At 34.9% G+C, this 24,444-nt stretch overlaps 1 protein-coding gene and 1 long non-coding RNA gene across 2 annotated transcripts; both read right to left on the reverse strand.

The window, feature by feature from the left end:
- Positions 1 to 7,883: 7,883 nt before the first annotated feature.
- LOC133828912 (uncharacterized) lies at positions 7,884 to 8,976 on the reverse strand. Its single transcript, XR_009891381.1, has 3 exons — positions 8,945 to 8,976; positions 8,689 to 8,785; positions 7,884 to 8,107 (listed from the first exon to the last, which is right to left on the reverse strand). It is a non-coding gene; the product is annotated as an uncharacterized LOC133828912 (long non-coding RNA).
- Positions 8,977 to 11,022: 2,046 nt separating this feature from the next.
- Positions 11,023 to 17,140, reverse strand: LOC133830312 (probable boron transporter 2). Its single transcript, XM_062260271.1, has 12 exons — positions 15,601 to 17,140; positions 15,352 to 15,434; positions 15,055 to 15,247; positions 14,816 to 14,954; positions 14,520 to 14,685; positions 14,139 to 14,305; positions 13,847 to 14,020; positions 13,629 to 13,724; positions 13,065 to 13,202; positions 12,657 to 12,976; positions 11,989 to 12,259; positions 11,023 to 11,748 (listed from the first exon to the last, which is right to left on the reverse strand). Exons 1-12 carry the CDS (start codon positions 15,702 to 15,704, stop codon positions 11,428 to 11,430), a joined length of 2,172 nt encoding a protein of 723 aa, XP_062116255.1. The 5' UTR covers positions 15,705 to 17,140; the 3' UTR covers positions 11,023 to 11,427.
- Positions 17,141 to 24,444: the final 7,304 nt, after the last annotated feature.

A 24,444-nucleotide genomic window follows, 5' to 3' on the forward strand; every position in this document is an offset into this window, starting at 1 on the left:
CTTTAGAGCGCTGTAGCGCTGCACTGTTCACAGAGGGGATTTTTGGGCTTTTGTGAAGGGATTTTGACCTAGGGTTCGGGGCTCGATTCCGCCACTTTGTTTTGGGGATCTAGGACTTCCCGGGGGCTCGGGATTGGTCCCGAGGCTAGGTTTTGGACTTGAGGTTTGGTAATGACTTTGACTTATGGATTTTTCTTAGGTAAGCGCTAGGGCTCGAGTAGGATCGTGCTCAAGGAGTCAGGTTGATCAAGGCCATCGAATTTAAAGGTAAGAAAACCGTAACACCCGGGATTAGGGCATGGGCCCACAGTGTTATTTCAGGGCATGGCCCTAGATCGTTTTACTTGCAAATGTATGACCTTGAATGAATTATTATATGTTTGAATGATTATTTCGAAATGTATTATGCATGCAATTATAATGAAATGAACGGCTAAGGCCGAGAGCGGCAAAGGCCGGGTACGGCCTTGGGGCCGGAAGTAACACTCAGCACATGGGGTGCTTATAGCCAGGGTGGGACCCAAGGGATACATGAGTTATCCTGACGGTGAGAACCGAGACCTCAGGCTTTGGTAAGGCCTCTGGGGCGGCATGGCCGTGCTTGTTTAGTCTGATGGTTTTCCTATTTATCAGTGGATTATGTCAGCTGTATACTATGCATATGTTATGTACTATTTGGGTTTTCTTGCTGGGCTTCGGCTCACGGGTGCTCTGTGTGGCAGGTAAAAGCAAGGAGTCAGTCAACCGGCCATGAGTATGGAGAGCGTGGGGGCGACGCTTACATATTCGGCCTGCCCGACTGCTTTGGTTGGGGGCATTTTTGTATATGGTTGTATTAACTCATTCTTTTGATAGTTAACCTGGTGTAAATCTATTTTTAAGTTGTAAATATTTTGTAAACCTTATTTTTGGGATCCCAGATGTTTGATACTTAATGTTTTTAATGAAACTAAACATTTTCAAATAGTTAGCCTTAAGTTCTGGTTTATTAACACTTTTGGTTTTAGAAACCACGTAGAGTCAGTCAAAAGCACGATTTTTGTTTTAAACTCACTAAGTAACGACTCTAAGGTAGTAGGGCGTTACAACTCCTCTACATACTGCCTAAGCCCCGGAGCGACTACACCCTCCAGAAGGGAGGGCCACGACCTATGGTTGGTCCCGTACTCCTCAAAAAAGGCTGACCTAAAATCCATGGTGTTGTCTACTACTACAGTGCCCCTAGGACGACCCATGTCATAGCACAACACTAGTTGATCTACACACTGGAGTAGGGTTATGTTTGTTAGGAAAAATTATTTTGCCTCAATGGAAATTGATAATAATATTACAACTCTAGACAATATATTACAAATAAATATTGATTGATTGAATAAGGTTACAACTCTATAACTGAAAAATACAAATAAACTAAAAACAAGAAGAAGAGAAGAAGAATAGAATAGTGAAAATACAACTTAAAGCAAAATGTTACAAGTAAAGTAAAATGTTTGAAATAAAGAAAAGAAGATTACAACTCAAACACAAGAAATAAAAATAAACAAAAGAGAAGAATATGAAGCTGAAGAGAAATAGAATAGAAAGAAAGAACAAACAAAATAAATAGAAGCAACTCTCACTCACACTACCAAAGTGAAGAGTGTTGGGGATCACCAACTTGAACAAGGTTTGAAACCTTTGTCCAAAAGCTTATTTCCCCCTAACTCAAGCACTAAGGGATCTCTCACAGATTATAGGAAATGCTTTCTGGAATTATCAAGCCTCAAGGTGTTTCTAGCCAAGTGCTCTAATGGATAGAAATGTTGTATCTTACAAGTGAGCTATAGGCTCCTGTTTATAGATTTTAGAGACACCCTTTGAATTTCAAATTCCACCAACCCCCATGGCTGTTACCATTGTTTAATTGGATTAATATGGAATTAAAAATGAGATTTGGGAGTTATTTGGGTTTTTTGAGTCGTTCAACAAAGATTGAAAAAACTGAAGAAAAAAAATGGTCAGTTTTGAGCCTTTGGCCACGACCAGAGACATTAGTGGCCACGGCCACTAGCCTCTGTCCCACAGGCTGCGACCACTGACCATTTTCAGCACTAAAAAATGTGTTATTTTTCCAAACGGTTCCAAACCCTCCCAAATGATTTTGTAACTCCCAAAACACATTATTGGAGGTTAAAATCATATCTCTAACAGTCATATTACATATGGCTTTATGAAATTCATCTCAATATTGTGTAACAACAAATTTACACAATAAAGGGTAATATTTGGAAGTTACAAATTTGTAACACCAAATATGTTACATTATTTGGATATATCTCAATATTGTAACTCTCCATTATATGTTACAATATGTGACACTCTTTGTCACATTTATTTAATCTAAAACATTATATTATAATCTAATATAATATTACATTATATTATAAAATAATATAAAAATGTTAAGGTCTGGGTCATCTTAATGACGATGTACGAGCTGGCTTGGGTTAAACCTAGCAAGCCTTAGGTTTGCGGCAGCCCTGTCTAAGTCCCTAAACAAGTATGGGTTACCTTAGCCGGAGGGGCCGGTTGTTTCCCCGGACTGGATCCGATCTGTGTCGAGGCCCTGGGAAACCTCGAGAGCTCGCTTCCTTCGCACGAGCGGCACCTCGTCTTCCTCATCATGCTCGTCATTGTCCGTAGCATCCCCCTCGGGGATGGGCATCAACTCGTGAGCTACTGGGATAGCCCGCAACCTCCTCAAGGCCAGGGTCTGGCCCGGAGAAATTAACTTGCACGCCAGCATTGTCTCATCAAATACGAGCTGGTGGTAGTCTTTTTCACTTGGTGGGAGCCCCGCCAAGGTTTCGTATTGACCCCCAAGGGTCACCGATTTGGCCATCCTCGCAAAGATGGTTGCACGATGATGTTCAAGTCAGCACGTGTGAAAAGAAATAAAGCAATGTGCTGATTTTGCAAGTTGAGAATAGAAAGAACTTACGAGGACGGTTGAAGTAGTGGTGATTGCAGTTGTGAAACCCCGTCGACATGAAGAACTGGTCCTTGCAGTCGTTGGGGTGGCTGGGCAGCTCGATGACTGCAGAAGAGTTTGGAAAATGGGTAAGGTAGTAGAAACCGTTGCCTCACCCCCATTGATCCGAGCAGGCTTTGAGGCAGAAGAAATAAAGGATGTCCGCTGGTGTAGGGACCTCCCACTCATGCTTCAGGAAGAGGTACCTCAGCCCCGCTAGCAGACGGTAGGAGTTAGGGGGAGTTGGAAGGGAGCCAGCTTCACGTAATTCAGAAATACTGCGAAGTACTGGTACAGAGGTAGGAAGGCCCCGACCTTGAGGTGTTCGTCGCTCTAGGTTGCGAACTCCTCGTCGAGGGGCGTGCAGCTCCTCTCGCCCTCGAGGGGAGGTCGGGCAACAAGAGTGCCTGTCCCAATTTCGATGTTATGGGACAGCAGGATCTTGTTGACCCTCCCTTGGGTCGTAATCTTTGAGACTATCCTCTCTGCCTCGAAGAAGGCATCAGATCCCACCTCGACCTCTTTCTCCACTGTGGGACCGAAGTGGGGGATCGGAGATTCTACAACTATCTCTTTCCCCTTGCTAGCCTGCTGGGATGATGAGCCAGCAGCGCTCTTTTTAGGTATGTTCTTCCTGGGCCTCATCTGGTCGCCTAGCGAACAAAGATGAAGAAAAGTTTAAATAGGCGACCTAAAAATAGAAAAGGGAATATAGCGCGAGAAGTGATTTTCGCACACGGGCTGAGGTGATCTCAGCCCGCGGTGTGTGAAGCACGCGTTGCCACGATCACGCGCCCACGTTTCCAACGGATCCCCGATTGCTCGGATCTGTGTGTCAGGAGGGTCAGGATAATGCTTGCCTTGGAGGGAAAGTTTTAAAAAGAAAAACCGCCTAGGAAGCGTGACCCCTAAGCTACCCGGTTTTGCACCCCAGAAACCTCTCGCCTTCCCCTTTCCAAAAAGGCATTCCCTAAAGCTACCCAGAGAAGCTACCCAGAAAAGTTACCCAGAAATTATCTTGTCCTATACATCACATTCCTAGACATGTTCTCATATGGTCGATACTCCTAGGATCAAAACCTACGCACAAAACACCAGCCAAAAACAACCTACAGTGTGTGACTAAGAAAGAAGTTTACCTAACAGAGAAACGAAAATATCAAAACGTGCAACAGGCAAAGGACTTACAGTGTTTTTTTCGTGTGAAAGTCGCAAAAAAAGCGTAGGAATCGGAATCCTGGTGGAGCCTTTAGAACTGGATTCACGAAGAAACTCTTGTGGCAAGAGCGTAGGGATCTTTGGGATGATAACCGGAAGAACAAAGACTTCTGAGGCTAAAAAGGAGAGAAGAAGAGAAAAAAAAATTCAAATAAAGGGTGGCTAATGCGGAAGGTGGCCAACCTTATATATAGGTAAGAGACAAAGGAATGAGGACCGTTCGATCGCATTAATGCGAGATACGAGGGTCATAACTCGAGAGGCGAAATGACGGCCGAAGATAGGCTAGGCCATTTAATGCAATTCTCGGAAGCCGAACAGTCGCCACCCACGGCGATCCACGTGTCTGATACCTGCGCAGTGGACGGGACATGAAGAGTCAAAAAGGAAACTTAAAAGCCCCCGCTGTGAAGGTCACAGATGACGTCATGGGTCACGAGCAGGGGCTTGGGGGGAAAATGTACGCCCTAAATATCCGCGAGCCGTCAGCGAGCTGGAAAAGGGCCTAATTCGATCCACCACGTGTAAATCGTCCACCCGGAGCTGTTGTTACGGGTTTCCACCTGTCCAGCCCGAGCTGATTAGAGAGTTAGCAAGTCACTCGAAGGCAGCGGATCAGCGGTATGGATATCACGAGCTGGCGCTACATCAAGCTCGTGATGCGGCATAGATCTGACACCCAAATCCTTTTAAAGACAACCACGCAATGTAAACGTGCATATATCGGACATCACGTGTCTATTCCATTCCTGAATTCTCGGACACACAGTGTAAACGTGCGTATTCATACATCCCACGCCTGGTTTGGGCCATGCGGCCCATTATCCCTCCTTACCTATTGATTAGACCATACTTCACTGTCAGGTTTTAGGAATTAATCATCAGTGTCACAGAGATGACGTGAAGGGTAAAGAGGTCACGGGATGACCCCCTTGTCAACCCAGGTATCCTCTCCCTATAAATACCAAGACCCTGGGCATTGCAAGGGGTTGGCACATTTGTTGTAAAGAAGTACTCTGTAAGGATTAACCAAGAAATATTAATAATATCGACTGGTGGACTAGAGGGATTTTAACCTTCGAACCACCTAAAAAGAAAGGGGTGATCACCTTCCCACGTTGCTATTTTCTCCAATCTAGAATTAAGTTATTTTCACATTACGGTTCACTAATTAGCACTAATCCATCCTGTTTATTCGTATAATTATCTGTTGGCGAAGAACCGCGTCAACATATATTAAATAAAGGGTTTATACATTTTTGGACCCTATGTTTTTTCTGATTACATGTTTGGACCCTGTATTTTAAAAAATTCATTTTTGGACCCTATATTTTGTAAAATAGTTCAAATAGGCCCTTAAACTCAATTTTTATGAAGAAAAAATTAAATATAACAACACAGTTTTTAAGCAGAATGATTTTATTTTTATTCTGAATTGTTAGTTTAGTGAATTATTTGTAATTTCAGTTGAGAAAACTTTGACCAAAATCGGGTTTAAGGTTCTATTTGAACCATTTTACAAAACATAGGGTCCAAAAAGTAATTTGATAAAACACAGGGTCCAAACAGGTAATGAGATAAAACACAGGGTCTAAAAATGTATAAACCCTTAAATAAATAACAATAAAATCAATTAGACGTAGAAACATCTCGTTTTAACGTAAAACTACAGCATGTTTCTTAACACCAAACCAACCAACATTTCAATTTCAGTCCCTACACAACAGTTGTATACAAACATTGAAAAAACGACATGTCGTTTCAATGATCATTATTTAATTATTATTTGTCCAAGCTGAACTATTGTTGCACTAGGAGACTTAACATGCCACGAAGTGTGTCATATCCTAACTATGGGAAAATTCTCGGGTTTACTCCCTTAAAAGGAGTATACTTGTGCACCTCTTGGTATTTTTGGTTTGAGAAGTATATTCGGCGAATTTATTTTTTTATGACCATGTACATTATAATTATTTAGAGCATCCTGTAAATTTTTAAAAAATTTCGAATAATTTACAATGCCAAAAATAAGGTTTAACAACCTGTTTTGAACCTAATTTTCGTCACTGTGAATTATTTATAATTTTCTGAAAACTTGTAGGAAGCTCTAAAAACCTACAATGTACACAGTCATAAAAAAGAATTTCGCCTAAAATCTTTCCTGAGCCAAAAACACTAGAGGTTCACCGATGTGCCCCTTTTTGAAGGAGCACCGGAGAATTCCCCATTATTATTATTATTATTATTATTATTGGGTGTTGCTAGGGTGCACCCCTAAAAATGTGCATACTGGTGCACCCCCTACTATTTTAAGTATTTGGATAATTTTTGGTAAATTTTTTATGACTATGTATATTGTAGTTATTTAGAGTATGCTGCAAATTTTCGGGAAATTCTAAATTATTTACAATACCGAAAACAAGGTTCAAATAGTTTGTTACACGCGTAGCTATTTTTTCTTATACGCGTGGAAAATAATATGTTTGAATTATATTTTCAACAATATAAATTATTTAAAATTTCCTAAAAATTTAGAGGATACTCTAAATAACTACAATGTACACAATCATAAAATAAAATTTACGCCGAAATCATTACAGCTGCAAAAATTAAAATAATTAAAAAAAAAAAAGGATGAAAGTGCTCCCAAAAAAAGGGATTGCACTCTAAAATTTCCCATTATTATTATTATTGTTGGGACAAACTAAAGTTACATTTATTAAAATTCCTCAAAGAAATCAATGTAGTCTCAAATCGAGGCTTGTGTTTTGTCCCAACATATTATGTATTAGTTTAAACTATGAGTTTAAAATCTCCAAATTGGTCTGGCATCTTCAAGAAAAGCTTATTTAAATCTCTGACGCTGACAGATCTCGAAAAGAGAAAGCAAGCAAGCAAACAAACTCAAAGATACTAAATAATCTTCTCACTCATTCTGGGGTACATGAGAAAACGAAAGTAACCACATTACTTATATATAATATATATTAATTGATCAAAGTCTGTAGTTTTTTAATGTTACTTTCTTTTGATAACTTTTTATAAACATAGCCATTCAGAAATATCATCGCTACAAGGCGCCTGCTATCTAACATCATTTAAGGCTTGGAAACAAGTAATAATTACTAATTTAAGTAATTATATTATATTTTAAAATATAATGTGTATTTAAATATCAAATGGTAATTAGTTATAAATTTATATTATTATGTTTGGAAAAATAATTAGTAATTACAAAAAAAAATATTATGTAATAAATATTATTTAAAATTGATAGGAATTACTAATTACACATAATTTTCATGGGACTATGAGAATTGGATAGTGAAATTGAGACCCCTCAATTTACCTCTAAGTACATAGTACTATGTAATTGCATGCTCGAAAAACAAATCGAATATTTACTCCGAATTACACAAAATTCCATTGCGGTGACTTTTCAAATGCACCCTTAAATTAATTATATAATACATAAGATCCGACACTAAATTACACTAAATAAGTGTATGTTCAAGAAAACATATCAAGTGTTTTTAACACGATATCGAGTATGTCATAAAGACAGATTATTTTACAAATAATTATGAAGAATATATATATATAAATATATTCATAGTATATTGACCCTTCAAAGGCAAAAAAAACCTGAATAGCAGCCAGATTTTGGTGATCATTTAAGCTTGAATTGATATATGAAACCACCCATGGAGAATTCGAAACGTGCCACAATATTGATCACATCACACTATATCCCAAGTTGCTTTGCTTTGCTCATGGTAAAGATAGTGGAGAGAAAAAGTATGAATTCCACCAGACTGTTCGCTAAAGATTATTGGTCAAAAGTCCTTATCTAGTATCCAAAAATCCTCTTTGCTGTCTCTGAGAGCAAAGCAAGATCATTTATCAGGATAACAGAGTTTGAGAAACTGTATATTTTAAGAAAAAAGATAGTTTATGAAGTTCTAAAACTTGTATGATTGGTTATCAGAGCTTGTATTGAAAATCAGGATATGACATCAGATATAGCTTCAAACTCAATAACAGTTTCTGTAAATAGAAACCAACAAGTACAAGGGAGAAGGGTTTTGTGGAGAGATTGATCAGTGTTCTGTAATTGCAAAATCATTATGTAGTGCTATTCCAAGAGGTGCAATCTAGACTTAGGTACTAAACCTACAAGAAAGAGCTCAAAGATTTGTGTGTACTCATCAAAAAGTATGGATGGAAATATAATAACACCTGAAATAATAAGACAAATACTATATACTGTATACAAAGATTAAGTGGAGTCTCCCTTTACTATAATAATATTAGAAAAGTATTCCCACTAACTTGTCCTAAATCCATTACTGGAAGCCTGATCATAATTTCATGTACATCAGAATTTGAAAATTTGTGCTTTAATACAACTTTTTCTGTTAATGGGACAATTATGATAAGACAATGTAGATAGCACGTACCTATTTGGAGTTTCCATGCTGAGTGACACTTGTGGGGTCTGACGCTTGATTGCTTTCAAAGCTCATGGTGCAGACCTTGATCACCCACTTAAAACCACTGATTATAAGAATGATAAAAACATAAAAGCATGGCAAATCCAAAACAGCCAACAACTTCTTGACTGTGAGCTATGGTTCTGTTATCTTAGTTTTCATACCAGTACTTCTACAGGCATTTGCAATGTATAAACATAAGTGATCAAGACTAGATTGTTACACAGTGAGCTGCAGATGTTTCCAACCGTAAAATCTTGAATGCGTGAGCAGATGTAACAATGAAGTCTTGAAGTTTCTATTCAAGATTTTGTTGAGAGTACCATGGATTTTGTACAATTTTCATTCTCTTTATTTTGGAGCAATAAGACCATCTCCTACCATATCACCAAATTTGATGTTGCACTAACACCAAATATGGGGTATATTTTTTTTCCATTCTAACCACAACACCAAAAATAACATTCTTTATTATTATATTATTTTACTAAAACCATCACAATTAGATTGCATGTGCTAAAACAAATATTACATTACTAGAGAAAAAACATTACATTAAATTAAGGAGAAAAAATATTACATTAAGGTAAATACTCATTTGGTATATTTTGTTTTATCGAAATACACATTTGATACTCTATGTTCATAATAATGATCATTCAGTACTCTCTATTTGCAATTCGTACTAGTTTGATACCTTCTGCTGGAATCTAGTCACCCCAAATTTCAAATATGACCATTTTGTCCCTCCTTTTAATGATTTATTTGGTCTTTTTTTGTTTTTGTACTTTAGAATGATTTAAATATATTTTTTGAATTAATAAAACAAAAAAATATTTTATAAATTAATCAATGAAAAATTAATTTAAAATAAATTTTTAAATAAAAAATAATATCAATTAATTTTAAAATAAAAATATTTAATAAAACTATTTTAATTAATTACATAAACATAAGCATTTTTAATTCCAAATAAAAGTTTAAAAAAAAAGAACTAAAACCAATATTTTGAAATTAATTAAAGTAAACTAAAAACCTAATAATAAGTGGTAATTAAACTATTTTGTTTGAATTGAGTTTAAATTTTGGCCTTTAAGTTTAGGGTGTTGATTTTAATTTTTTTGGTTTAAGTTTAGTGGTTAGATTTAAATTTTTATTTATGTTTACTTTTAATTGATTAATTTATAACTTTTTTTTTTGTTTTTGTTTTATTAATTCAAGAAATATTTTTAAAATAACAAAAACAAAAGAAAATCAAATAAATCATTAAAAGGAGGAGCAATATGGTCATATTTAAAATTTGAGTTAACCAAATTTTTCAAGAGGGTACCAAACTGGTACGAATTGCAAACAGAATGTACCAAATGATCATTATTATAAACATAGGGTACCATGTATGTATTTTGATAAAACATAAGATACCAAATGAGTATTTACTCTTAAATTAAATCTAAAACATAACACACTTGAAAATATTAATGAAATTATACTAATTCTCCGAGTTAGTATCTCCGATCCAGAGTTTCATAAGTACATTCAAAGCGATAAAAGAAGAATTTACAGAGACAGAGCACACAAACATCCGAACGTGGAGAACAAGAAAAAAGATCTTAATATCAGGCATCTCAGTATCAAGGAGAAAGAACTCAAGATGAAGGCCAACCATCTCAAAATCAAGGGCAAAGTTCTGAAAATGTCCCACGAGATTATAGTCAATATTATGACTATCTCGGCTGAACCAGAAATAATTTTCCAAATTATTCAATTATTGTCATAGTTTATCTCACTTCTTTCAAATTTATATTATTGTTTTTGGTTTGATGTGTTTGATTTTAACTTTTAATGTATGTTTAAGTTTCTAATGTGTTATTATAATGTTTTAAGTTAAGTTTGTAATGTTTTATTGTATTTTGTTAGATGTTTCTTCAATTAATTTCAATGTTAATCTTCATTTTCTTAAGTATAAATATTATCTAAAAAGTTAAAAAATTATACAAAAATTTAATTATAATCTAATTAAATTGTAATTAAGAAAAAATCGATAACACTTTTATTCACAATTTAACTCACTCAAAATAAACCCACACAAAATAAACCAATTTCTAAACTTTATTTACATAAATAATAATATATATATAATTAAACATTATAAATATAATATAATAATAATTAAAAATATAATAAAGAGATGTCGTAGTGCACTGTAGCTACCACACTGCATATATTATATACTGCATGCTGTTCGGTTGGAGAGAGAATCATAAATGATGCTTGGTTGGAGATGGCCTAAGAAAAAAGAAGTTAAAAAAACAAAAGAAAAAACTAACCATATATTTCCCAAGTGTTGTGAAAAAACATGTTACTTTTCTTCACTCTTAGTCTTTATTTGTCATTAAGTTTACAATTGGTATATCAGTATACTAATTTTGTCCGCGGCTTAGAGCAGCCATGAAAGCTAGTTGCAATATAAACCGACTAAATCTTAAAAGTATAAAAACAAAGGACATATACAGCTTTTCCACTATATTATAACTTGTCCTCTGCCCAGTGTACAAGGGAGATTACGCATAAAGTAACACTAACTAAAAGCCTAGAATATTGGGAAACTGTAGAACTTAGAACCACATTCATCTAGAACAAACACATAATTGCATATGTAGGACCTCTCGAGAACCATTGACAACTGAACTTACCAGAATCATAAATTTACACCATTTGGCTTGAAGAAGAACCAGGACTGCTCTTTCCTAGGACAGAGGGTCCAGGACTACGAGTCTGTTTTCCTTCAATTTCCTTTCCAGGCGATTGAGGGCTTTGTTCCCCTCTGATTTCATTTAGACGTGGGCTGTATACTCTCTGTGACAGCCGTGGACTAAAAACAGGTTTCGTATGCTCTAGCGAAGAAGGCATTGAACTTGTCACTTTTGGACTCTGAGTGCGACGAATCTCACCACGGCTTCTTGTGATAATTTCATCAAGTATTTCTGCACCATCAATGTTAGTACTTCTTTCCTGTAGATCCTGATCCTGCCAACAATAAGATAACAATGGTATCAGTGGATAATCTTGAGAATAAGTTAAGCAAGGTTGCCATATAATATCAGATCATAGATAAAATAGACTGATCATGTTGAATAAAGTTTTTTTTTTTTTTTTATCAGAGCTGTGGCAAAAAATCTGGTTTATCAACCCAATATGGTTCTTCAGTTAAAAGGCTACAACTTTTTCAACAGGCCTGAAAATGAAGTGAGGATTTAAACAGCTTACTTCATATGACATATTAAAAGCAACAGCAGGGGCTTCCTCATATTCTGCAGCATCCAGGTCTTGAAGGTGAGCTGCTTTGAAAAACTTGGGGAGAAAATACTGCCTCACCGGGACAAGAAGCATAATGAACATTGGGAAAAGCAGTCCAGCAATTGGGATCCATGTTATGCCAAAACAAACGAACAAATAAACCGTCTGGAACAGGGTGAACGTGACAATTGTTTTGAAGGGTACAGTTTCGACAAAGGTTGCATGATACTTCTCCAGCACCCTAACAAATTATACAAGGATAATCCATTCATTCTCCAGATCATAATGAGAAAATTGTGTACTAAAATTATAAAATGGCATCTAAAATCTGAAATGCATGCGCCTTGAAACAACCTTATACTACTGATACCCAAGTATGCATGCTTATACATCTGAATCAAATTAAAAGGTTATTTCGAGGTTTTCAATTCATATTAGACAGTAGTTTTCTGAAAGGAAACTATGCTACTAGTACTGGCCTGAGTTGCAATGTCAACTATACTCAAGATTTGCTAAGCTAAGTGTTGTTGAAAACACACAGGAGCTCGAATATTCAATTCTACAAACTTACAACATGGAATGAAGAAGTTCAAATTTGAGGAAATAATAGGTCTGATAAACGCATGCAAATAACTTACTTGTATCTTCGACTTGGAGCAGTGAACATCAACAATATTCTCTCCCAAAATTGATTTCCAGGTAAACTTTCAATTGCCATGAAAGCAAAATAACCCCAAAGAACTGCAGTTGGAATCTTCTTCAGAATAGGCATAGCAGCAACACAACAACCAACCATTACTGACTGAAGCAAATTGCTGAGACGTTGTTCTTTTACTTCCACTGGCAAAAGATCATCAACATCCTTGTCCACATCAAAGACTGTTTCATCAACAGGGGCATCAATGTAGCCAGCACTTGATGCCAATTGGATTGTTGTCTCCTTGAGTTCTTTAAGTCCCTGTTGAAAGTCAAAGTTAAGATAACATGGAAGGGAATGAAAGAGCTAACTGAATCAAATTTCATAATTGGATGACGACTAAATTTACCAGGGCTGGTGGAATTTGGTAGGCTAGTGGAGTCTGCATGTCATTATAAGCCTCTTCCATGCTTTGGTAGAATTGACTCAGATTTAAATTTTTACGAATGCTTTTTCGTGCTGTTGATACAAGTTTATTCCGCAATAGCTATTCCATAAAGAAAAAACAAATCAAAAACCATGAAATATATACATATAGAGAGACAATGACCCAAGAATACATAAATAAATTCAATTCTTTTTTGTTAAAGTAGGGTTTAAAAATGGCAGATTGATGCCCTCTATTGTATGGCAACTGAAACACATGCAGACTGAATAAGATTATGTAAATTAGGTCCAAAATGTGAGGGTCAGCTAGACACAACCATTGAATCTACAATTGTTCAGAAAAGAAAGAAAGAAAGAATAAATAAATAATGTCTGCTAATCATTCATGGATTATGACCCTTGGAATTTCAATCTAAAAATGTCAACTTTTATTATTATTATAGTGACACGAATTTAAGAGAAAAAATAGTTGCATTGCTTAAACAGAAAAAATATGACATTCATTACGCAGTGAATTAAAAGCTACCTGGTGTTTAAGAGTAGCTAAACTTTTTGTATGCATAGGAGATTGTGGTATTACACCATTGGCAGGAGGAATGCCAATAAGCCCACATATAATGACCTGGAGGAGGAAAGAGCACCAAAGGAAAAGTTTTACAAAATAAAAACAGGTAATGTATATTAATTTGAGTGGGAAACCCAAGAAGAGCATCAATGAAATGGTATTCCAGGAAAGTAGCTTACCAGAAAACCCAGAAGAAGAAGGTCATAGTGATATGAAGATGGCTTCTTCAAATTGAACTCCTCCTGTTGAGCAAGTTGAGAGGCCACACTGTGATCAAAGTAGTAAAGCACAGCAATCATAGTTGCTGGTATGAATGCTCCAACTATATATAATGGAGGAACTTGCACCATTTCCTGCACAGCTAATATACATGAGTTCCTAGCAGCAATTTAGGCTCTATCCCAAATGATTCATTAGGTGCCAGAAGAGAGTACACCAAAATATATGGCTGATTTAGACCATAAGATTCACCTTTATGACTGTCCAATTCGAGTATGCACCAGGAGACCATGGATTAGGACTGAAAAGCCGTCTTGGGAGTCCTCTAGGGACATCATTAACAGGTATGTAAGATACAGCAGTCCACACAAGCACCATAAGTGGTACTCCATAGTCTGCAATAAAACCCCGTAGCCTACCTAGAATGGCAAAACACGTCAATCGACACACATAATGCTTTCCCTCTTTTCGGAGTTACCAACTGAATAATTTACTATGTCAAGACAAAAAGAATAAGCTTATTTATCCAGAAATTATGACGACAAAAGAAGTGGAAATTTTACCCTCTAAAAACTTCAATTTGGATTTGACTTATTCTTAGTTCTTTTAAAATTTCAAACCTCCTCAACTTACCAGTACCATAGCGCCAACATCTAGCTTTGCGGCTTCTCAGTGCTGTAAGGAGAAGCCCAAAAGATAGAACCAACGCAAACATTCCATTTCCAAATCTCCACGAAGGTTCCAGTACAGTTTGATTAGATTTTTCCCTACTAGGTATGCCAAACTCTTCAACAACCCCCTGTACAAGTCAAATCAAAAGTTGAAGCAGCCATTAAAAGAAAAATTACTATATATTACAAGGTTCCAAATCCTTTTATCCAAAAAGTAATCCTATAATTTGAATTTGAATATAATAAAGCAATACTCACCCTTATCGCCTGTTGCATAAAAAGCATTGCAATTAACAGACCAAATAACTCTCCAGCAAGACGCGTAAACCTATTGATTATTGAACATGCCCCCAAAATTGCCAGCAAGAAGAGCAAGAGGGATGTCCACACACATACCCTGAATACCAAACAAAGTGGAGGGGGAAAAATTCAGCTTACCAATAGACTATTACTCATTTATATTACAAATTGACAGCTTCAGTGTCTTCAAGACAAACCATCCTGTCCAGGCCAGAAACAGTTCCTGCCCCAAATCCTTCCTGTCCTTGGCAAAGTTGAACATAAATGTATACATCAATACTGTGGGCTCAGCCACTCCTAGTATGAGCAAGGGCTGTCCTCCAACAACTGAGTGGATAACACCACAAAGTGCTGTTGAGGCAAGAGTTTGTACTGCAGTTAGAGCTCCATCTGTAACACATGACCAAAGAAAGATTTTCTTAGAAAAACTGTCACTGTAACAGAAACTATAAATAGACAATCACAATAAAATCATAACAAAGAAAAAGATTTACTTGTATCTCTCTCCAACTGCTCCCCAAAAGATATAACTGGAATTGCAGAAGCAAAAAATATGTAGGTTGTTGGAGCCAAAACTCTTCACAAAAATAGTCAAAAACTTCAGTGAGTCATATATTACAGTATTTAAAAAAAAAAAACATATCCACAAAAGGCGATCAATTTAGATCATAGTTATAAAGGAGAAGACAACATAGTAGCAACATGTTAGTGGTATTAGAATAAGAACTAAGAGATTAACAAACCTGATACCAGCTCGGAGGCCACCAGTCCAGTCTTGTTTGTAGCATAAAAGTCTTCCTCTAAGGTCGTTCTTGATCCCTCGAAAGGGAACAAATGTTTCTTCCATTAGTAAGGTAAATGTTTAATGGTCAACAAGGAGATGGAAGCTCTTCCTTGCTTTGTGTGAAGGAAAAAAAAACAAGCATACAGGTGAACAAGTGATTGGGAAATTCTAAGATAAAGATCCAAATTCCAAGGAACTCGAGAGGCCAATATAGGTGTTTAGATTTTCATAGTGAATATATGTAAACAAAACTATGGGCAGAGAAACAATGACTTCCTTATCATATTGGGATTTTGAAGGTTGAAAAGAGCGGGAAAGAAGAATGTGAATCCATTGATTCTTGAAGTATAACAGACCCTTTGAGGTCCTTGAATGAATGGTTAATAACAGTGGAAGAACTTTACATTGCAATGAACTTGTAACAAATTAGGTGTATGATATGAAGAACAAAAGAATAGATTAGAAATGAATTGTATTACTTGGATGCCTTTTCTTAGACAAAGCAAGGAAACTAGCGAAGGAAACTCATGGTGGTGGCTTGGATTAGAAAGCTCTATACTAACGAAACAAACAACCCCCCATAAGTTTAGATCACAAGGCTAGCGGTCAACTATGAAGAAGGTTAGATCCATTTGTCTCAAATCAAACAAATCCTTCTTCTCAGTATCAACTACTTCCCACCAAAAACAGCAACACTTGTGACCAAACACAGAAACATGCTAAAAAATCAATAACATGGTAGAATAGCTAAAGATGACACCTTTCCCTTTCAAGCTTCAAAATTTAGAGGTTTCTGAGGAGCAAATTAACGGAAACCCATTATCCAAAACTGCATTTGGAACTATTTAGAGCAAATTTTAAAGCAAATGGGCATTCACAAAACACACCAAGAAGTTTGAAACCGAAGAAATTGAACAAGGTTTAAGCAGACAAATTAACGAGAACCCATGATTGAAATCTTAACAGGGACTATTTAAAACAGTTTTGAGTAAAAGGGCATTAAGCAAATGGAAAAGAGATAAAGTACAATGCTTAAGAAAATATTACATTATTTAGCAAAAAGCACTCTTAGAAATAACAAGGCACAGAAGATGAAGGTGAAGAACAAGGATTATCAATTACATAACCAGAGTCTGAAAGCAAAAGGGAAAATAAGGTATATACATATAAGGAAGCACCAAACTCAGATGAGTTTCTGACAACTGAACCAATAAACGAGAAGAAGAGGAAGTAGAGAATCTGGGAGATTTTTGTGAGCAAAACTCTGCAATGAGAAGGATTTTTGGCGTGAATGAGATAGTGTGGGGTGACTAAGCATTAAATAACTGCTTCAGCCATGGTATGGAATAAAAACAAACAAATAATGGAGAAGAGAAAGCAGTAAAAATGAAAAATACTTTATAAATGTACACTCTAACAAACCGTCTCTTCAAAGTGGAAATTACGACGAGATATTTTATTTTGGTCTAATCGAAAAGAAAAAAGTATTAAAGTAATATTTGAAAAAGTAAGCAGACATGGAAGGAAGAGACACTCGGGAGGGAGACGGTGTTGGAGATATTAATTGAATTATCTGGTTTGTTTTTTTGTTTTGTTTTTTTTTTCTTAAATTAAGGATTTATTTGCCATTAGTAACACTTTATTTATTTTAAGGAAAATACTATTTTGTTTATTGTACTTTTGCTGAATACACGATCGGTTCTTGTATTTTGTTAAATAATAATGCAGACGATATATTTTACAAAATAAATCAAAATAGTATTATAGATCTAATTTTAGTCAAAATATTTTTAATTACAAGATCAACTCTCGAGTCGTTAGTAATGCAATAGGTTCAAAGAAGCATAAAAAAAGTAGTCGAGGAGCTAAAAATAAAATATTATATTTGAATTTTTTTTACCAAAATTAGATAAAATGTAATATTTTGATCTATTTGGTAAAACACAATGTACGAATTGTTATTTAACAAAATACAAGAGTCAATACAGAGGACAAACTTGTATTTTCCTACTTTTTATAAGAGCAAAAAAATTACTTCATTTTTTAAAAAGCTAATTTTTTAATTTAATGTGTGAAAATATATTTATAAAAGATGTGATTGGTTGCTTTTTTTTTTTTTTTTTGTAATAATTTTATGGAAATTTAGCTTGAATGTGACTTTTTTAAAACAAAAAAAAATCACTTTTACTACCACTTTTACTATATATGAAATGCAAATATATTATTTAGGAAATTCTCAAGTAATAAGCTTAAAAAAGAGAGTATAGATGTGTCTCCTTCTTTTTTACTTTCAGCAATTGAATAAGTTATAATACTAACTTATTTTTTATATGTTAGTGTAGATTGTAACTACTACATGCCTCCCACTACTTTTTGAGAAATTGTAAATAAATAATTTACCATGTTGAAATGATATTCGAAACAACTTGTTTCATGCCTGCCCTTTTTCTTTTATACTTGTGTGGTTATAACTACAAAAAGGTACACCGGAGTAGTCTCCTCTTAAAGGGTATCACTAGGGTGTTTGATATGGAGATTAGATTTTGTGGTGTTATATACCATATAATTGCTAAGGGGCACCACAAGAATGTGACATAACACTATTGGTATAATCCAATATCAAATCTCATAAATTTAAATTTAATAAGTATTATGAGGTATCGCTAACCAATTATAGAGTGTCACGTCATGTGTTAAGCACCTTAAGGTGCCAAATATCAACACCCTATTTACCTAGGATTTAAAAGTTAGAAAATGCTTTGTAGTCCAACAAAGACTTTATTATCGGGTGCAAATTTAAAAACAAAAAATCGTATCAAAAATTCACTTTAAAAATATAAAAATCTTATAAAAAATATAAAGTAAACTAAAAAATAAAAACAAATTAAAATATATAATCTTAATTATCATAAAGACCCATGCGAGACACGATTATATTCCCTAGTCAATTATATAAACAATGATAAGCAATTAATTTTTTAGGCAATGCTCAATAACAATAATAATCAATTGACTTATGATGGGTCCGTCCTCAACCTAGCACTGTTTTTAATAAATAGTTTAGATAAAAATATAAGGGTAAATACTTGTTACACCCTGATTTCGAGAATGAGAATTTTGATATCAAAATCCAGGCTCATAAGGTGTAAGCTCGAGACTAGCATAGTCGTCATGTGATCAGCAAGCCAGAGACAGCCTCACTAAGCAGTAAATGTGACAACGTCGGGATTGGTGAGCTCGGGAACTACGTAGTCTTGGAGGTGTTTCGAGGTTATAAGTTAGGCTCACAACTCGCAGTGGCAATGGTTCAACACTTGTATAAAGTTCTTGATTTATTTCCTGCCCTCAGGCAAGACGATTCGAGCTCGAGTATTGTAAGCTCGAAGAGGATGGTCTCATCAACATCACTTGTTGAGAACATAGGTGAACCAAGGTGACTAGCTCGTCATAGGTAAACGAACTTGAAGGTGTAAGAACCTAGCGTCCAAGCTCGCAAGCTATGTGTGAACATGTTTATTGGTGTAAAATTCCTATGTTTAAGGGATCTGATGTAATTTGTTATTAAATCTCAAATATCATGGGATATTACCGCGTGCGTAGTAACTAATGCATTTAATAGCATTATTTTAATTGATTTTGTAGAATAACTCCCCGAAATCTGTAGGAAGAGATTCGGTAAACCACTCTATAAATAGAGTGGGACGATTCATTTGTATTGGACGAAGAAAGGGATATTGGAAAATCTCTGTACAATTGCTTCCAGAAAGCTATCAGAGAATTCCAATAAGTTAATAACACAGACTCGTGGACTAGGTAGATTTTAACTACTGAACCACGTAAAAAATTGTGTCTATATTATTTGTTTCCTCTGGTATATTTAGTTTAATTGCTCTTCTTTTATAAGTTGACAAAAAACAGCGTCAACAGTTTGGTGCTTTCATTGAGAGCTATTAAACAAGACGTGAGCCTGTTTAGTCAGAAAGCCTCTCGAATCATCAATGGCTGCTGCGAGTAACCCCAATACGAGTGAGCGACCAATGCCCAATATACTTGAGGAGAAGATTCCTCATGCTGAAGATTACCCACGACGACTTGGAAAGCAGCCCATGATGGATCCAAATCCTGAAGAAAGGAGCGATTCATCCAACTCTCGAGGTCCGCCTTCCCCCAGGGCTGACGAGGATATGTATTACAATCCTGAAAGATATGTTCCAATTGTGGAACTTGAAAATTGCCAACTGCGCAAACAGTTGGCAGAAGCAACAAAGCACAACGAAGAGTTAGCCAGACAGGTTGTTGGCGCCCAGGCACCTCCTCGGAGGCCTAGGGGACGTCCTCGTGGGAGCACGACCACCAAGCGGGCGGAGCAGGTGCCGCCACTAGCATCCCAGCCAGTTCAGCCAAGGCCTCGAAAGAGTAACCGGGCTGAGGGTACTGCCAACCCGATTGCAGAAGCACAAACAGGAACGGGAAATAACCGAGCACCCTCAGTGACTCGGAACCCGAATCCTAATGATGCGCAAAATAACCTGGAGCCTGACCAGGAAAATTCGGGACCATCTAGGCCCGACAATGGGAGACACCCACCATTGCCAATAAGGCATCCCTCGCCAGTCCAGGAGGTTCCACGACCTACACATCGAGATGGAAATCGACGAGCTAGGCATGGATAGGGGAATGAAAGAGAAGCTACCCAAGATCGCAGGGCTCCTCAGCCTATGGGAAGCCAAATGTCAAGATCGTGGACTGCTGGGAGAAGGAGGCCAGCAGGGGATGTTGGGGTTTTATGCCCTAATTAAAGCCCAAATTCTTTGTAATCTCATTTTATTATTAATAAAAGAATAGAAATAATTTTTTGACTTGGTCAATCACTTTGCTCACATGTTTTATTTTCATGATTATTTGTTTAATATAAACTTCTATTAAATCCCAAGCATATAGCTAATCTTATTTATAGTGACGTAATCACAATGAAATATAAATATGATTATATGTTCAAAATAAGTTAGTCTTAAGATTAGTCAGTGCACAAGATTTACACTGACTTGCCAATCTACGATATGATCTATTTACACATTACAGTGTTATAATCTTTCCAGAACATTAGCAAAGTAGATAAGATCGAATGTATTTGTTACATCGGACAGGACCGATCTTGATAGTTGATAAGATAAGTAAACATACCGTTATTATCTATTCTAGTCATATCATATAGTTGACCATAGGTCAATTCAATCTAAATTCTGAGTGGTTAGTATTCTAACTGATTGTATTATTTGAGTTCTTTGACTTGTTCGTTACCAGCTTACTCTACGGACTAGCCCATACTTACAGCTTGGGAACTCGGTAGTATAATTGAGTGGGAGTGTTAATCATAGATATGAACATCTATAGCTTCTAATGAAGAAGTGAAACGATGATTTCCTTTTAGTTTGGTTCAAGGTGTTAAATGATAGAGATCTCATTTCAGTAATTAAATTAGTTTACTGAAATATCATTTACAAGGAACTAAGTGTTTTAAGGATAAAATACAATGAGGAGTAAAATGGTATTTTAGTCCTATCTCATTGAGTGACAATTATGGTTGTAACAATGGATAATTAATAGCGTATTTATATTTTTTTATAGAGCGTTCTATGAATTCAAGAGTGCAATTCCGAGTCTGTAGTGGAGTCACGAGGAATTAATAAGTTAGTAAATTTATTTGTTAGATTTATGATAACTTATTAGAGCTTGATTTCATAGGCCCATGGTCCCCATTGTACCTTGGATAAAATCATCTAGATAGTCTCAATTAATTGATTTAATCATCAATTAAAATTATCAAAGTTGACCAGGTCAATTTTGGATAGTTTCACAGAGTTGTGTAATTTTGAGAAGAAAAAAGAAATTATGACATATTTATTTATTAAGATAAATTGGTATCTAAATTAATAAACAATTTTAAATCAAGGTTAAAATTATAAACAATTAATTTGATAAAGGATTTAAATAATTAAATCAATAGAAAATAATACAGACCTTGATTTTAAGTCCAATGAGCTTATAATCAAATGGGAAATTTCATGGGTCTAAAGCTCATGATAATTTTGACCTAGGGCTTCAAAATAGCTATTATTTTATTGATTTTTTAATTAAATTAAATAGCCTAGTTGAGTCTATAAAATGAGTGCTTAGAGAGAAGTCAAAACATAAGTTTAATCACTGGTTTTCTGATAGTTTTAGATTCTCTCTAAACACAAGTCATTTTCTAAGCCTCTTTGTTATTTTATCTTCTTCTCTCTATATCTATCTCATGTGTTGAGAATTGCACACACTAGTCTAGGTGGTTCTAAGGATACATTGGAAGATTGTGAAGAAAATAGAAGTTCGGTTCAGTTTCTTGATAATACTCTGCAACAGAGAGGATACAAGAGTTAGAGAAACTGAAGGAAGGATTGCTTCATTCCGCTGCGTATACTGTAAGTATTCTATTATTTGTTTCTCTTTGAATTCAATTTTAGAAACGTGTTTTAGGCTATCTCATATTAATTTGTTTAATATTAGATATACATGAAAATAAATAAAGATCATGTATAAATTTTCCTAACAACTGGCCTCAGAGCCTTTTGTAATCTTTATTTTCATGCATGAACATGTTTAAAATTGGATTATATGATATGTTTGAATAATTGGATGGTTTTCATATTTTTATGAAGCATATTGATTTTATGTGAATTTAGCAATATTTTAGGTTATTTTGTTGTGTTTTATATGATATTAATTTTATATATGCTTTATTTTGTGTAAAACATGGTAAAAATTAATTAGAAAATGGTTTTGGTTTGAAATTATGAACAATTTTTTTTTCTTTTGGCTGTCATCGCGTGCGCACACTGGCAGCCAGCCCTGCCACCGCGCGCGCCCCATGCGCGCGCATCCTCGGCCATCTCCTCTTGTGCGCTCGTGCTCCCTGCAGCCAGAGCACTCGGGTCGGGTTAGGGGTGTTCATTGGATGACATCTAATGTTTTTAAGCCCATCCGATCCGATCCAATCATCCAATTGGATGTTGGATTTTTGGAACCGATCCGATCCAATCATCTTGAACCAACCGATCCGATCCGATCCGATCCAATGGATGATTGGATCGGTTCGGTTCCATCCATTGGATGCATCCATTGGTTATCCGTTGGATCGGATCGGATCCATCCGATCTTTTAAAACTTTTATTTAGGCTGATTTTTTTTTAAAAAATATATTATTTCAATTATAAAAACACTAATTACTCATCCAAATAATAAAAATACAGTAAATGTAATAAAATATAATATATTTTAACTTAAAAAAAAATATATAATATATTTTTTATCTGAATATTAATTGGATGGTATTGGATTGGATCAGTTTGTTGGATCCATTGGATTTACATGTCATCCAAGAACCGACCGATCCAATATTGGATTTTTAAAAATGTCATCCGATCCAATCCAATCATGATTGGATATCCAATTTTTAGCGGTCGGTTGACATTGGATCGATCGGTTTGTTATTGGATTGGATCATTGCTGCATAGCCCTAGGTCGGGTACTGTTCATCTAGATTTTTTTTAATTTTTTTTTTTTGAAAAATAAAGAAAATTAAAATTGTGGAAATTTATTATTTATAATCATAGCAAAAAATATTAGATTTGTTATGTATTTAAAATTGTTTTTTTAAAAATAAGATATTTTTGTTAGTTGAGATTTAAATAATTAGATATTTTCTACAAAGATTCAAATTCAAATTTAAAAATAGACTAACAACTTAATTTTAAATCTTTGAATATATTAAAATATTATAATTATGATATGAGATATTTAAGATATTTTCATTTAAATTCTTGATTTTAAAAAAAAATCTTTATTTGAAAATATAAATATCTTTTTATTCTATAGTTTTTAATATTTAAATTATTTGAAATTTGAATATTGTTAGTTAGATATTTTTATGGATATTTGAATTTGTTTAACTATTTTGAGATATTCTAGGGTTGTTATAACTATTTATATTTTATTTTTTTAAATGGTTAAAATATTAGCTAATAGTTGTAACAACACAAGATATTTTTGGAAAATAGTTAAGATATTGATTTTAAAATTTAAAATTGGTTAAATTTTGAAAAATATAAATTTTTTTCAGCCAATTAATAATTTTTTGTAATAAATGGGATTTAAATTAACTTTGGTTAATTGTTGATAAATCCTATTTAAATTAAATTAATGTTTTTTTTTTCCAAATTAACCTAAAACCAAGTTGATTGTTGATAAATTTCATTTAAATTAACTTATTTTTTTGTAAAAAATTAATTAATTTGATTTTTTTGATAAATTCTAGATAATTAATTGTGGTATTTTTGCAAATGAAATAAATTGTGATATTTTTGCATAAATTCATAGAATTGCTCATATAGTGACATGATTAGGCCCATCCAATTATAACATATATGTTTGCACTATATGTGATATTTTTGCAATTGGGCTTAGATGGATATAGTGGCCCATATGTTTGCTAGATATATGGTATTTTGCCAAATAAAATATTCATAAAATGATAGGTTTTATTTGGGCCCATTAGAAAATGTAAAGTTTAAATTCCTCTCTTGTGGGTGATTCCACTTGTGAAGGCCCATTTGTTTTGCATGACTATAGTGGGTCTAATCAATTAATAACAATTAATAAAACGAAGGTTTAAATTCCTGTTTTTTGGACCTTGTATGGAAGATAGGGGACATTTGTAGTGAGAACGACATACTGGACCCAGCCCTCCTCCATAAAAGCCCAATTG

Source organism: Humulus lupulus, chromosome 4, assembly GCF_963169125.1.
Source record: "Humulus lupulus chromosome 4, drHumLupu1.1, whole genome shotgun sequence".
NCBI classification, from domain to species: Eukaryota; Viridiplantae; Streptophyta; class Magnoliopsida; order Rosales; family Cannabaceae; genus Humulus; species Humulus lupulus.

Bases quoted from the DNA above. Each gene is read 5' to 3' on its own strand.
- LOC133830312 (XM_062260271.1), bottom strand. From the start codon at position 15,704: ATGGAAGAAACATTTGTTCCCTTTCGAGGGATCAAGAACGACCTTAGA. The intron at 15,435-15,600 runs GTTTGTTAATCT...ATTTTTGTGAAG, and splicing joins GGCCTCCGAGCTGGTATCAG to AGTTTTGGCTCCAACAACCT. The intron at 12,260-12,656 runs GTAAGTTATTTG...ATAATTTGTTAG, and splicing joins GCTCCAAGTCGAAGATACAA to GGTGCTGGAGAAGTATCATG.